Source organism: Dermacentor albipictus, chromosome 1, assembly GCF_038994185.2.
Source record: "Dermacentor albipictus isolate Rhodes 1998 colony chromosome 1, USDA_Dalb.pri_finalv2, whole genome shotgun sequence".
Taxonomy (NCBI): domain Eukaryota; kingdom Metazoa; phylum Arthropoda; class Arachnida; order Ixodida; family Ixodidae; genus Dermacentor; species Dermacentor albipictus.
In genome coordinates this window covers 413,602,042-413,616,387 of record NC_091821.1, presented here as the reverse complement: position 1 = coordinate 413,616,387, position 14,346 = coordinate 413,602,042, and the positions used below count along the sequence as shown (strand labels likewise).

Below are 14,346 nucleotides of genomic sequence, written 5' to 3'. Positions count from 1 at the left end.
CGGAGCATGCACAAGCAGCGACTGTGCTTTCAGCCGCTAATAGTGACCGTACGACCCTCTCCGAGATTCAGGCTTATCTGATTGCGCGTAAACGGAACAGCGTGCAACGGCGCACTCACGATTTCTTCAAGCCTACCTACTGCCGAGCGTGGAAATAAAGGATTTCATTGTTTTTTTTTCTTAATCTGCTTTTTCGGACACCTGTTTATTCGGACATTTCCGCAGTCCCCGTGAGGTCCGAATAAACGGTCGGCGACTGTATATGGCGGGGGTGACATCGCAGCTAAAGACTCTGGGAAAAGAAACCTCACCTTATATTCGAAAAAATACAGCAGTCTCCAATCCTCAATTGTGTGCCCTTTCCCTTGGTGCTTTCACATGTATGTATGATGCGCACAAGAAATTTTAGAAATGTAAATAAGCAACAGAGGTGTATTATACTCAACTTTCATGAGGTTAATGATGGCACAGCGGCTTCACAAATTGCATTGCAGCGAAGCCATATCTGAAGGCACTACTGTGAAGGTATATTCAAATGCAAAATGTACACATAAATGTGTCGCATGTTTGCACGCACTTGTACCACACTTAACACAACAGGTAATACAGAACCTATTTGCTACTCCTAGTAAATTCTCACTAACTAGCAGCTATGCCAAGAAGCAGCTGACCCAGGTGCCGAAAAGAAGGTGTCCTATCACGGCATGTGCCGAATGCTTTGTAGCTTTAAAATCGTAGTTATGCCGCCGCACACAAGCCCAAAAATGAAAAAAAATACAGATCTCAAAAGACTTGGTATGTAGTATTATGCATGTCATCACAGTGGAAAGACAGCAATGTATGATTTCATCGTTTCTAGAAAGAAGCAGACGACATGCATCAAACAGCGACTTGGATAAGAAACTTCCAGATTCGAGAAAGGTGATCGATAATAACGGTATCCAAACACTTCACTTGGACCTGCTTCTTCATTCCCGGCAAGCAGACCATTGCTTTCTTTTTGCTTATTTCGTTGGGTTGGCCCGAAAGTACTGGCATCTTATTTTTCTTAAGTGAAAATTTTGTGTACTGAAGAAAAGGCATTGGCAATGACTTTTATGTTATTCGATAGAGAATTATGCGCTCTCCAACATTGTATTTAGTTTCTTAATGCTGCTATCCCTTTTGTTCTTTCCAGGTCATAAAATGGAGTGTCAAGTCGACAAAGAAGAGCATTTTTGACACCTTCTGCTTTTTGCGTTTAGTCAAGGTACCAAAGCCACAGACACTGCTCGAGAGATTTGTGAAGTGTATGGTGAATAAGCGATGCTTCTTAGGACGGTTCAAAATTAGTTTAAGTTTTTCAAAGATGGCAATTTCAACCTTAAGGACACGCATCGCACCAGACGCCCTGCCTCCGTTCAGTTCAACGAAGAGCGATTGAATCAATTTATTCATGAAGATCCACGTCAAACGACACAGGAATTGGCAGCGATGATCGAATGCTCCCATAGTACCATAGTGTCACCTTCACTCGATGAGAAAGGGTCAAAAGTTGGACACATGGGTTCTGCATGCTCTGAACGACAACGAAAATCAACGAACCACAATCACCACCGGTTTGCTTGGCCATCCTTGGTCAACTTACGGACACAAGCAGCTATTCCTCTACCGAATTGTTATTGGTGAGGAAAATGATGCCTGTACGTCAACATGAAGCAGCGCAAACAGTGGCTGAGCCCCGGCAAACGAGCGACACTGCAAGTAAAACAAGATCTTCATTCGTGCAAAATAATGATGTGCATATGGTGGGACTGGGAAGGCATGCTCCACCATGAATTGTTTGATCGGAACCAAATGGTGAATGTGGAACTTTACGTCCAACAAATTACGTAACGACTTAACAATGCTATCCAGCAAAAACGACCTGATCGGCAATATGGCTTTATTCTGCAACACAACGACACCCCCCCCCCCCCCGCCCCCTCCCTCAAATCGCCAATATGACCAAGGAAGCCATTCAAACGCATGGCTGCGAAGTGCTGCCACATCCTCTGTATTCTCCCTACTTCGTGCCTTCCGATTTCCATCTGTTCAGATCTCTCTCAAATGCACTGCGTGGCATTTCGTTTTATAATGATGTGGAATTGCAGGCTTGGCTGGACAATATCTAAGAGTTGAACCCAGGTGATTTCTACCGTAGAGGCATTGACCAGCTTGTTCAGCAATGGGAAGAAGTTGTAAACAACAACGGAGAATACATTATTGATCGTTTTTCATTTCTTGTTTATTTTTGCGGCAACGTAAGGTTTAAAATAATGAAAACACACCATAACTTATGGGCCAACTGAATAAATATCTTGCTGGCATTTTATATCGCAGAGTGTACTTTGTTCAGGCAGGTGCTTTGATAAATTATAGTGATGTACGCTTAAGCTTCCTTTGGTTTTTGTTCATTTATAATTTTCTACTCCAGGATTAGTGTTAATGAGGCTTTGAGCAGCAGGAATATTCTCATTAATGCACTTTTGTCTGCAGTCATGGTAGCAGGAATAACTGCCTCGCAAGGTCTGAAGTTGATCATGACATGTTATGCCGCAGTGCAACATATCGTTTACATAGCACAATTTAGTTTAGCAGTACAAGCAGAAGGTGCTGTTTTCTAATTCAACGCAGTGAGTTCCCAGTTATTTGCTCACAAGAAATTTAGAAGCAACTGCAAAACAGCACTCGTTCCAGCTTTCGAGCATTCCACCTGTACACAACGCCGCAAGTTTGCTTTCAGACACTGTGCACACAGTCAAATTACATTATGACTAGCCCGATTCATTTCCAAGTCATGCATTTACACTAGTACAACTGACTTTGCCAAAGAAATCCCTCACTAAATTTTGGAAGAAACTCAACTTGGCCCAATTGATTGTTAATCACTTTTCACTGGGTTTAAGAATTTCTATGGCCGGCAGGTGTCTCCTGTCTTCCCAAGCCCAGGCCCAACCTCAAACGCTGCTTGCTGAGAGCATGAACAAGCGCCAGTCATGGGACACAAACAACCTTATCACGCATGTGAGCTAACAAGAAAAAAAAAAAAGTGCATCCCGACTCACAAACAAAACTATTATTTGTTTTTATACCAAGACACATTGACTAGGTAGCTTTACAGTTTTCAGCCTCATTCTATCAGCGCAGAATATCCGTATGTAGCTTCTGAAAATACGACAGACGTTACTGCCTATATACTGTTAAATGCTGTACTATACGATATACCGCAACACTTTGTGGGGATGCGCGACCCTCGCACCTCCCTTGATATCTTGTTTTCCCGCATAGCCCCCATCTCCGTGCGGCGTCGCCGTGTGGATCGCGGCGGTCGGAGTGGTACAAGCGCGGTGCGAGAGATGGCGCGAGAGTCGCGCCGCTGCGCGGTTACTTGGGTTCGAGACAGCAAGCGGGACGGACGTGCCGTGCCGCGCGTGCGCCAGCCCATGCTTCTGCGAGACCGTCTCGCGTGGCCGTCTTGGAATGCGCCGCCGTTCGCGTGACGGTACGTGCGAACGACCAGGCATTGGGATCCAGCATGGGGCAAACATATTCGCTCACTATGCGGTCGCGGTAAGTCGGACTTCCAGATTTGTCGCGCGTCCATCGGCATGTTTTGTGGATAGCAACTCGGCTAGCAGGCATTGATCTATGAAAGATGCAATACATGCTGTTGTGACTGTTTGCACTACTGTGTTGTCGTTCCTTTGTTCCAAGAGTACAGAGGAGAACCCCACAACGTGTCGCAATATTGAGTTGCCTGCAAACACTTTTTTTTTTTAATCTCCAGCTTGCTTGAAAGGCTCTTTGTCTTTAAAAAATATCTGATGGGGCTCGCTCGGCAGGCCAAACATCTGCACGCACAGCACAACTATTTCCACAATTTTGTCGCTCAAACCCTTGAGACCAATCAAAATAAGGTGATCACCAGCACGGACCCTTTCGGTTTCCACAAGACGCCTTGACTTGATGCCACAAAATAGAAATGCAACTACAGCACCAAGTGATAGAGCCACTGAGAACCTGGCTGTCGTTACCATTTTTGTTTATTTGGGAGAACCTTGCCAGCTCAAGTAGCGGATTCTGGAGTTGCCAATAACAAAAGCAGTGATGACTGCAAAACAAGGTTAATTTTAGAGCTGTACTTCATGACAAAAGGCGTGCTGGGTCACTTTTTTTTTTAAATCTGAGCACCATTGTATGGAGTTACGTTGTAAAATTAACACATTTTTATTTTTTCTTTAATTATTAAACAATGCTGGCCACCACGTTATATGCAGGTGCGAATTACATGCACACAAGTGTTATAAACACTGTGGTCAGTTTCAACACTTGAGGTGAGGTCACTAAGTCAACACCATAACACCAGCAGGCACTGTAAGCATGGCACAATCGGTCTGGTCATTTGGTTGAAGTGAACACTTTCAAGGCAGCATAACCTGATACTCTGGAAACCTCATCAACAATTAGTACAGCTTCACCCACCTGAACCAGCTGTGAATTCCAGGTAACGAGCAGCCTGAGCAATGTTTTCTCCAAAGCATCCTACACAGAAACAGGGAACATCATCTAGTAAGCCACAAGTTGAAGCAACAACTTTAGCTTCATTTGCCTTTGGTCATTCAGTACGAAATAATTGCTGTAATACAAGGTCACCTGAACAGGTTCAATGCAATGTGGGTGCTGAGGACTTTAATAATGTTACATGCAATAGCTTCACTATACAGCAAAAGCTTGCTAATATGTACACACTTAAAACATAACGGCTAAAACACAGTTGCAATGAATTCCCAGCCCAGTCTCCATAAAGCCCAATGCATTGACTGACTGCTTAAGCCACAGTGGCTCGTCATAAGCCCCCCAGTTAGTGCATACCACAATGGGCACGAGAACACTGCATTGTCCAGCGGATGCAAGAACAGTGCATCATCCAGTGGGCACGAGAACAATGCATCGAGCGCAGCTTCTAAACACCGGTTCTTTAAAATGCAGGCTTGGCTTGCATTCATCTTGGCCTGTTTATCAAACATTCAAAGCAATCGGAGATTGGCTGCTGCACAGAGGTCTGACAGGGGCTTCTGCGGCAACCTGCGTGAAGAGACGAGGTTTGCCAATACGACTGCCTCGTGGTTCCTCAATTATGGGCTGCCAACACGATCAATAGTGCCATCACTTTTGGCCATCAATTTAAACAGCTGACATACCAATGAACTCTTCGGAGGGCATGAGACCAGTGCATCGAGCGCAGCATCTAAACATCAGCTCTTTACAATGCAGGTGCGTAAACAGTTTCCGCTATTGACTAAACAGTCCAATGAACCCTTCTTGTTACTGTTCCTGTGCCCACAGGTACTGCATCCTATTGCATATGACTGCTTTTTGACGGCTTATTGCTGCTGTATTCAGTGGACATCGAAACTAACCCTGCCCCTGGAACATGCTCCAATATGCTGTTAGCAATTGATTCACTACCTGACAACCCGTCCAAGCAAATTAATGTGCTTTTTCAGCTACTAAAGCAGATACTCATACGTTGCTATCTTGATTGGCGCTGCTCTTAGCTTGTTTATCACCACTGCTCACCAGGTATTCTCACTCTCTGCGGCAACGCGTTTATGCGAGAGGATGCCTCAGACCTCTGCCCAAGGCAGCCGCACGCAGAGATGTCGTGTGCGACAACACAACTCATCGCTCCAAGAGAACAGACACGCATTTTCAGTGTGCAGAATGCGATAAGGCGCTGTGCGTAGACCCATGTTTCAAGGAGTACCACACTCTGAAATACTACTGAACATTTTGCAGTTCTGAGTGATGCTGACACCAAAATACTGTTCCTAATTTTTTTTTTTTTTACTATTTATTCCCAACTTTATACATTTTGTACATTTAAGATCCGCAATAAAGTAATTTGACCACCTGGGAAAGCTCCGCAATAAAGTAATTTGACCACCTGGGAAAGCTTTTTCTGAATAATTCGACCCTCAAAGGGCTATGTGTTCAAGTGCTGACAAGACAACTTCATTACAGTTTTATTTACAGGTTTACGAATGACCACATGAACATCAAAGACTCCCTTTTGCAATAATTTTGTTGTTGCTGATATTGCATTAAAAAATTATTTAGCATATAATTTAATTCCCGGGTTTTACATTCCACAACCACAATCTGATCATGAGGCACAACGTAGAGGGGAACTCTGGACTAATTTCGACCACCTAAGGTTCTTTAACATGCACCCAATGAATGGCACATGGGCATTTTTGCATTTCACCCCCATTGAAATGCGGCCGCCACAGTCGAGATTTGATTGCGCAAAGTCGTCCTTAGCAGCACCAAAGCCACTAAGTAACCACAGCGGGGGTCAAAAAAATTCTTCAGGTAAAGCTTTATTGTAATAAATTCCATTTCTTCCACATTTTGCGAGGAGGATGTTTCCCAGCGTCTTCTCACACATGGACGTGCAGAACTGTGTCCTCGTCTTCTTCACGACATTAAACTGCCGCTTGCACTTAGCACTGCTCTGTGGTATCAACAAAACACCCAGCATCACTTTGTTTGAGCACTACATTAAAAACACTTGAAGATACCTTTTGCACTTGTGCTCCTTGCTTAAAGCCATGACTGACCGTAGGCCTAGGCAACACCAGAGCACCTAATACCAAGGATAATGATGGAACGTCTAGAATTGCTAGTTGTGGAACGCGGCATTCGCTCACTAGCTCAAGGAGACTAGGGCCACTAGGGCACTCAACAACCTCGTTAGTGTAAGGAGCGGCACTGCACTTAACGAACTGGAGCACGTATAAGGCTTCCCTACTACTTTCTTCAATATGCTATGCACGACCAACTGGATTAAATTGGATTCTTTTTGCCAATATGGCCTGACAGAGCACTGGACGTGGCTAGAACCAGGCATAGCCTCCAAGCTATGAAACGGGCCACAACTGCAATTTCCGGGAGATTTTACCATCGACCGTACAACCGGAAGAAATGGTCCAGATCCAGAAGACTTGGTAGGTATGTACACTACGAGATATACTAAACACTAAATTCAAGAACTTCTGGTAAATGATCAATCCAACTGATCACTCAATAGCCTTACAAAATTCATCCGATGAAATCCTTCCTGCTAATGCCCATGCTACATTTCTTAATGACACATTTGCTAGTCACTCTTCCGCTTCCTCCAATACGCACTTACCAACAGCCAAACCTGAAGATTACATTCTAATGGCACGAGTGTTTGTAGACGTTCCCGGCATCACTAACCTGTCGATTTATTACCATCTAATTCCGCTCCGGGATGTGACAATGTCAACAGCAAGTTTCTCGAAAGCAGGGTGTTGGAATTAAATGTTTTTCGTTCTGCTTTTATTTTCATTTCACTGAAAAATGTTTAATTCTTGTTCTGCTCCAGAACGAAAAAAATACATATATTTGTAATGGTTTATAATGATTTTAATTCACATGCAAAAATTTTCGAATCAAAGTAACGATATAAACATCTTATTTATTTTTCTTAATAAGTGAATTATAAATTCCGAGATCAATGCTCAGTGCCTTGACTCAGGGCATTTAGACATTAAAGCCATTAAACCTCATAACTGAACTTAAGATTCTTGATGTAATTGCAATTTTCTTTATTGATTTTTTTTTTATATGTGGTATTTTCAACACTGGTTTCTGTTGACACAACCCCCAATATAAATAGAAACAAGCCGAACCTTCTCACTGCGACATAAGCTGCGACAAAGTAGGTGTGGAGCAATGTTTATGCCCACCTGAACAGAACCCATCAGTCGGCCATACTCCTTCATGCAGACCAGCAGGCACCTCAAGGCGCCTTCGTCAGGCTACAAGAGAACACACAAAAGAATGCGTCAGAGCAGTGAATTAAGATGGCATGCATTTCTGCATTCTTTGCCAAGCAAGGAAGCTTAGCCACAAAAGAACTGAAATCCAGGCTGCTTGGTGCAGTGGTGGCTAACAACTGTCATGACAGCAACACAAAAGACAGGAGCTGCTCCCCATCTCTGCCAGAGTGCCATGATAATTATGAAGGCTTTGCTACACATTCATGTGTTATGGCTGACGTGAGTGACAGCAACAAGATTCCGAACTGCTCCAACTTGGATAACTACCACAACAAACTGTCATCATATTCTCCACAGCCAACTACGTGCACTGCTGTCAAACGGTAGCCAAAACTTATCAGATAAATTTGACACTAGCGTCTATGCAGCTTTCTTCTACGATGCCTCAACCAGCATGGGAATGACAGGACACACAAGTATCAATTCAATTTGGCTGATGGCTTATTGTAATTGGTTGATGGTTTATCACACAACCATAGCTGCATCAGCACACTGACAATTCCCGCAGGCAATGACCATCAATGTCCTTCTTTGGCAATAAGAAATGCCATGCCTCACCAAAACATGATGTTTCACCTCATGTACAACTATCAATCACTAAAAACGACAAAACACTAAATGATCACAAAGGTGCAATGTTGCAAGTTTCTCATCAAAAACTCAATACACCAGTTAACTCTATAAGGTTCTGTCGCAGTCAATGCCACCACAACTATTGCAAGCCTGTTACTACATAAAAAGCACACAAATTAAAAATTCAGACAGTTTGCATAATTTGGGGGCTATAATGTGGAACTACGGCACTAAAAAAAAATATGCTGGATCTCCCATAGTTGAGAGTAGATATAAACATGGAATGGCTACTGGGAAAGTAGAATGGTTGGAGATGATACTAGCCACTCTCTTAAAATAGGTGTTGTGTACGCTTGCAACCGCACACCACACCCCACCGAGCTATACAGTGCACTAGTCAATAGTTTCATGTCACAGACATTGCAAGTTTCATCTCGGTCGAACAGCCATCCGTGGTGCACCGCTACTGGCTTAAATGCTGCCGGACGCGCTGCGAAACTCTCAGACCGCTGGCATTGAAAAGCACACAGGCAACTCTGTCTATAGTCCCCTATGTCTGCCTTTTGAACGTCGCTGTTGGAAATGACAAGTAAAACTTCAGTGTACTAGAAGTTACAGTTTGAGTGATACCGGGAACAAACACTGGGAAGAACTTAGAAGCAATATTTTTTGTAACTTGTTTGGGAAATAACTAGCATATGTAATGCGGTATTGACTGGTTGCCTGGATCTCGTTTTGTTCTCGCAACTTGCCTGGATGTTTTCGTACAAGTGCCCAGATATTCTTGTTTGAGTGCCCGGATAACGGCTCTGGCTTTTGGCTCAAGGTCATTCGAAACTCATCGTAAATCAGTCTATTACAGCATACCCCCATCCACAAATGCCAATCTGAAGCCTGAACTTCACATCATTCCCACAGTGAGCGCTTGACTGCAGTGCTATATTTCCTTTTATAGTCAGTGGTAATTTGTGAGGACTGCATGCATAAATGGGTAATTGCATGCAGCATGTTTTGGGCACAAAGGGCCATGTCCAGCAGAGAAAATGCTATAGAACTTAGTGCCTGAGCCTGTAACATTCCTACCTGTGTTCACCGAGGAGAGAGTGCAGCAAGAGGGTCGTAATGCTGCCACTGGTGTCTGTCAAAACGTGCCACAAGGGAGAATTGCCACAAGACGATTGAACGATCCCTCGTTCAATCGTCTGAGAGAAATATGCATCCTGATGGCTTGAGCCAGGCATTAACTACAGCCATCTACAACCAGTAAGCACAGCTCATTGAACTGCGCATTCCAGAGTATAGCAATTATTCAGCTGATTCTTTCCAATTCCTCATCTTGAGCTCACAGTGATTTGGTACAATCTATGCTGTTGCCAAATGAAGGCTGCTGCAGAGAAACTCTGAATTCAGCCAATTTCGTTTTTTCAGTTTCCATACCCAAAACATTTCTTGGGTGCAATTCTATTAAAACAATTCTGTTCTTGGCGATGACATGTGTAGCCAAATTGCATAATTATGCACCATGGGCTGACAGCTGGACAACTCACCTCCCTTTCTGTAGGTGACGAGAGGTGTGCCAGAAGCCGTTCCAGAAGCACAGGCATCAGTCCCGCTGCATCTCGGTTCAGCTGTTCAGACAAAAGAGGGAGCAGGCGACACAGCAAACGCCAGCCTGTTCGCTGGGCACCCCGAGGCCGCTTGCCCTGTGGCAAAAAAACAGAAAGAGACTCATTCCCAAAATGCAAAGCCATGGCCCCTCCATGCAAAAAAAAAACAAAGCTGTCATTAAAGACGTACAGTCACTGTCATACTCAACCCAAACACACATTAAGCACCGTGTTGCTTCTCCTGCAGAAAGTGCTGAAGATTTCTGGTTGGGGTGCCTTGAATGTACTAGCTTAATGCATTCTCCTTCCAAAGCGTTAAATGTTTACCCCTTGCATCATGCCTTTGTCGAACTGCTATAGATGTGTTTTCATTGTCCGATAGCAGCATTTCCAACATAACACATGCACTTCTATTTCACATCTTCTGATGAGAAACAATACTAAGATGTCATTGCTAATCCTACACAAACTTATTTCATGAACATATATTCAGTGCTGTTTCTTGCTTCTTACAAATTTATCATGCAGCTTCAGCCTCCAGGATACAGTTAAAATTTAATTCTTAGATTAATAAGCATCAGACTGTTTTATTCCTTGTTACATTATCAGATGTGAATCTGCTCATCAGATGATATTAGGCACTATGTTTCTTCGCACACACAGAGACCATATATTTAAGGTTAGGCTGTACCTTTTCAGGGCAGATGTATTAATTATTTTAGTGCAACAGCACTACTTGACTCATTGGGCATTTTGCCTGTGTCCAGTGGGAACGATAAAATGTAAGCATAGTATGTATGAGATCGCTGTAGAGTGTAGAAAAAGGCCACAATGTGTGGAAAGTGGTTATGCAGATATATCCAGGCATAATAAACTAAGATAATGAAAAGAAAATTCAGAATGCATTTGATTGTAGGTGAACTTGAGCCAAGGCTGCCGCGAGGAGCCTTTGCAGTGAGAGCCAGAGGCATTACCTCTGCTCCACACCAGCAGGCATTATCGACGAGACAAAGGAGTGCCTACTTCACGTGGTGCACCTAGCAGTTCATGATATCACAGCACAGGAAAGGGGGGCTCAATGCACCTGTGGCACGGCGCACCTAGTTGTTCGTGACGTCACGGGAGAGAGATCGCCACTTTTATATAAAAGGACACAGGCATTGGCGGGTGTCTATTGTGTGTTGCAAAATGGATCCAGGAGCACCTACTTCAGCGGTGCCTGCGAAGCCACATGGTCAACCGCAAAAGTATGCCTCGGAAGAAGAAGCATGGGCCCAGAGCAACGCGGCTCAGTGTGCAAAGCGGCAAGACACTGCCGATATTTGTAAATGTGAGGCCGAAGCAGGACGGGAGAAGCAGCACTGTCACCTCATTTGTGAATGGAGTAAATAAAGAAGCGATTGTGATGGTTCTAAATGTGTGTACTTCCATTAAAAATTGGGGAACCTGCAACACTTCCAAGGGCTACTGCAAAAGCACTAAAGGGAGAGCACATTGGTGGACTACATGGGGAAACTACTTTAGGAAACAAAAGTGAATCATAATAGTTTCCCAATGTAGTCCCCCAATGTATTCCCTTTAGTGATTTGCCAGTAGCCCCCAGAAATGTTGCACACTGCCCAATTTTATTGCGCAAGTCATCGTCGCTTGGAATTGACTACCTGTGGATGCGGTGTATAGGTACACGAAATGAAGTGTACTGCAAGCTGCTTAGTGAATTAATTATCTTCTCCCCAGCAATCATGTGGACACCAGCAACTCTTGATTGCATACATTTTAGACAGCACCACCTATGTCTATAAACTTAAGTCTGTACATGCAGACTGATTTCATGCCTCTTGAACATACAATATTGTAGACAGTAACTATCATTATAAGCAGCACTATAACTGGATTGCACAATACAAGAATGCCACTTGGTTTGAATTGCATGTTTTCCATTCTTAGACATCATGGTGTCGCTTTTGGCACTTATCAGCAGACTCCTGAGGAATAATAAAAATGGCATACACAAAACTCGCACAGTGAAGCACACCCCTTGGTTCATAGTAAATGGTTTTTTAGATCACACTTACAGCGAGCAGGTGGATGATGGACCGTGTCCAAAAAAGGGCATCTGTCTGTACAATGCCAGTTGAAAAAGTGTTGAGGTAGCAGTCCAGGAGTAGCAATGCATCATAGCTGCAATGGACAATGAATAAAACATTTACATGAAAAATAAAATGAAAATCATGAGATACCATAGCAAGAAGTCGCTGTGAGGTAGACCCACAATCAAAGGTATACTAAAGAGCACAACAATTTCCTCTGTATTAGTAAATTACCCTTCTGCAATACTAAAAACGCCATTTTTCATTTGCACCATTCATTTGTAAGTAGGGCCAGGATAACGCAGTTTCTATTCTAATGTTATTTTTTTTTACACGCTTTACCAGTGGTCAAAGCAGTGGTGCACCCTCAAAGGGGGTTTCTCTCACTCACCTAGCAGTCTGAAGATCATAAAACATTTTTATTCATTGATATTCAGCAACTCAGTATTTCTGTGTATGTCTATCTGCACGCAAAACTAAATCTTGATAGTCCTTGACAGATACGCAAAAACAGAATAATGCAGTGTTTAAAATTGCGCCTTGTGAAGTTCGTTTGCATTTCGCAACATCTTAATCAAACAGTCTCATCTGGCGCTGTTTTAATTACCTTTAATAATGTGTTTCTGGCAATCACTCTATAAAGGACGAGAGACGTCCTCGCGTGCGCATATTAAACAGAATAAGAAAGCACCCGGGAGAACATCTTACCTGGTCTTTTGCGATTGTAGTAGCGATTTAACTTTGGTTGCGACGACCTTTGGCGTGAAGTCGGCCTGAAAAGAACATGTAAGGGCAGTCAACACGGAGTGCACACAAGGCCGGTAAATCAAACGTGGCGCTGCACGCCCCGCGTGAGAAGTAGACCTTTAAAACGGTAAAAGAGCCGTTTCAAGCAAATGCAAAAACACAAAACAATTCGCACGAGCAACTGAGTCACAGCGCAACAGTGACAAACGATTTGCCGCCTTGGTCAACTCGTCGTCGATTTTTCGATGTAAAAGCGGAGTGTGTCACACACGTGCGCTGGTCTGCCTGCCCTTACGAAGGCGGCCTACTAAAAACTGTAAAAACATGCACAGCGCAAATTTCTCGACTAAATATAGTACGTGCAAAGCTGGATGATATAGGCGTACCAGGCGGCATATTTAGGAGTTGTTTTCTTTATTTATGCAGTTTACCCCGAACGCCAAGCTCGCCGCTAGTTTCAAATGCCATCGCTGACTGACAGATACGCCAATCATTATGTAGTGCAACTTTAAAGCGTTCTTCAGATTAGGGCGAGCTTTACTGGTTGCAAATATACCTGGCCCGTGTGTTAATTAAAAGTATATCCTATACTTCTGGCGAGCATATAGTTTGCACGAACGCACAAGCAAGCCAGCTTCACAGACATGTCGAGGCGAGGCACTCACCTGTCCGAAGTAGTCAGAGTTGGCGTGCGACGCTTCCAGGAAGTTTAACTTGCACTTCGGTGACTGCTTCGAGTCGAAAGAACGCTCGAGCACCGTAAACATGCTCAAAGACCTGCGCCGGACGCTCGCAACTGACCACGAACCACGACACCAAACGCAGCGTGTTTATGTGTGGCTGGTTGCCAGACCTTCCTATAGCTACGCTGTAGTTTCTTTTCCATGCCGGTAAATGCCATGGCCAGCCAACGGTTGGGCCAGCCATGGCTAGCATTCTGTGCCTGCCGGATGCATAGAGTTTCCTACAAAATTGCCGGATGACCGCAATACGGCCGCCGTCTTTGGGGACGCCACTTACACTCTTAGAAAAATTTACAACCTTTGGGGCTTATCTTGTCCCACAACGATAATCGTCATCCGTCTTGCCCGCGTTTCCTTTCTCTAACGCGGTGAGCCCGGTACTTCCCAGTCACGAACGGCATGCGCGTTATCAGTGTGACGCAGCATTCTCGACAGGAAAGTAGCGAGCGCAGAGTTTACAGGAAAGGAAACGCAAGAAAGGCAGATGACGATAATCGTTGTGGGACAAATTTACACCCCAAAGGGTGCAACCATTTTAAGAGTGTACGTAGGGAAAAAAATCGGCATATGTAGGGGAGCGACAACCACGACCCACTGTATAAATACAGTAGGTCGTGGCGACAACTCTCGCCAAACACCACAGGCGATCATGGTACGGCCAACGTTCTGGCTGGCTCTGGCAGCCCGCAGGTAG

The 14,346-nt window shown here is 44.1% G+C and overlaps 1 protein-coding gene across 1 annotated transcript in view; it reads right to left on the bottom strand.

Annotated features, from left to right (window-relative positions):
- LOC135913037 (proline-, glutamic acid- and leucine-rich protein 1-like) overlaps window positions 1-13,904 on the bottom strand; it is a 67,022-nt gene extending 53,118 nt beyond the window's left edge. Inside the window, exons 1-6 of the mRNA XM_070532223.1 lie at window positions 13,575-13,904; window positions 12,871-12,935; window positions 12,148-12,253; window positions 10,013-10,168; window positions 7,800-7,871; window positions 4,504-4,563 (exon numbers count right to left, since the gene is read on the bottom strand). Coding sequence (XP_070388324.1) covers window positions 4,504-4,563; window positions 7,800-7,871; window positions 10,013-10,168; window positions 12,148-12,253; window positions 12,871-12,935; window positions 13,575-13,676 — 561 coding nt within the window. The 5' untranslated portion in view covers window positions 13,677-13,904. The remainder of the gene's footprint in view (window positions 1-4,503; window positions 4,564-7,799; window positions 7,872-10,012; window positions 10,169-12,147; window positions 12,254-12,870; window positions 12,936-13,574) is intronic.
- Window positions 13,905-14,346: the final 442 nt, after the last annotated feature.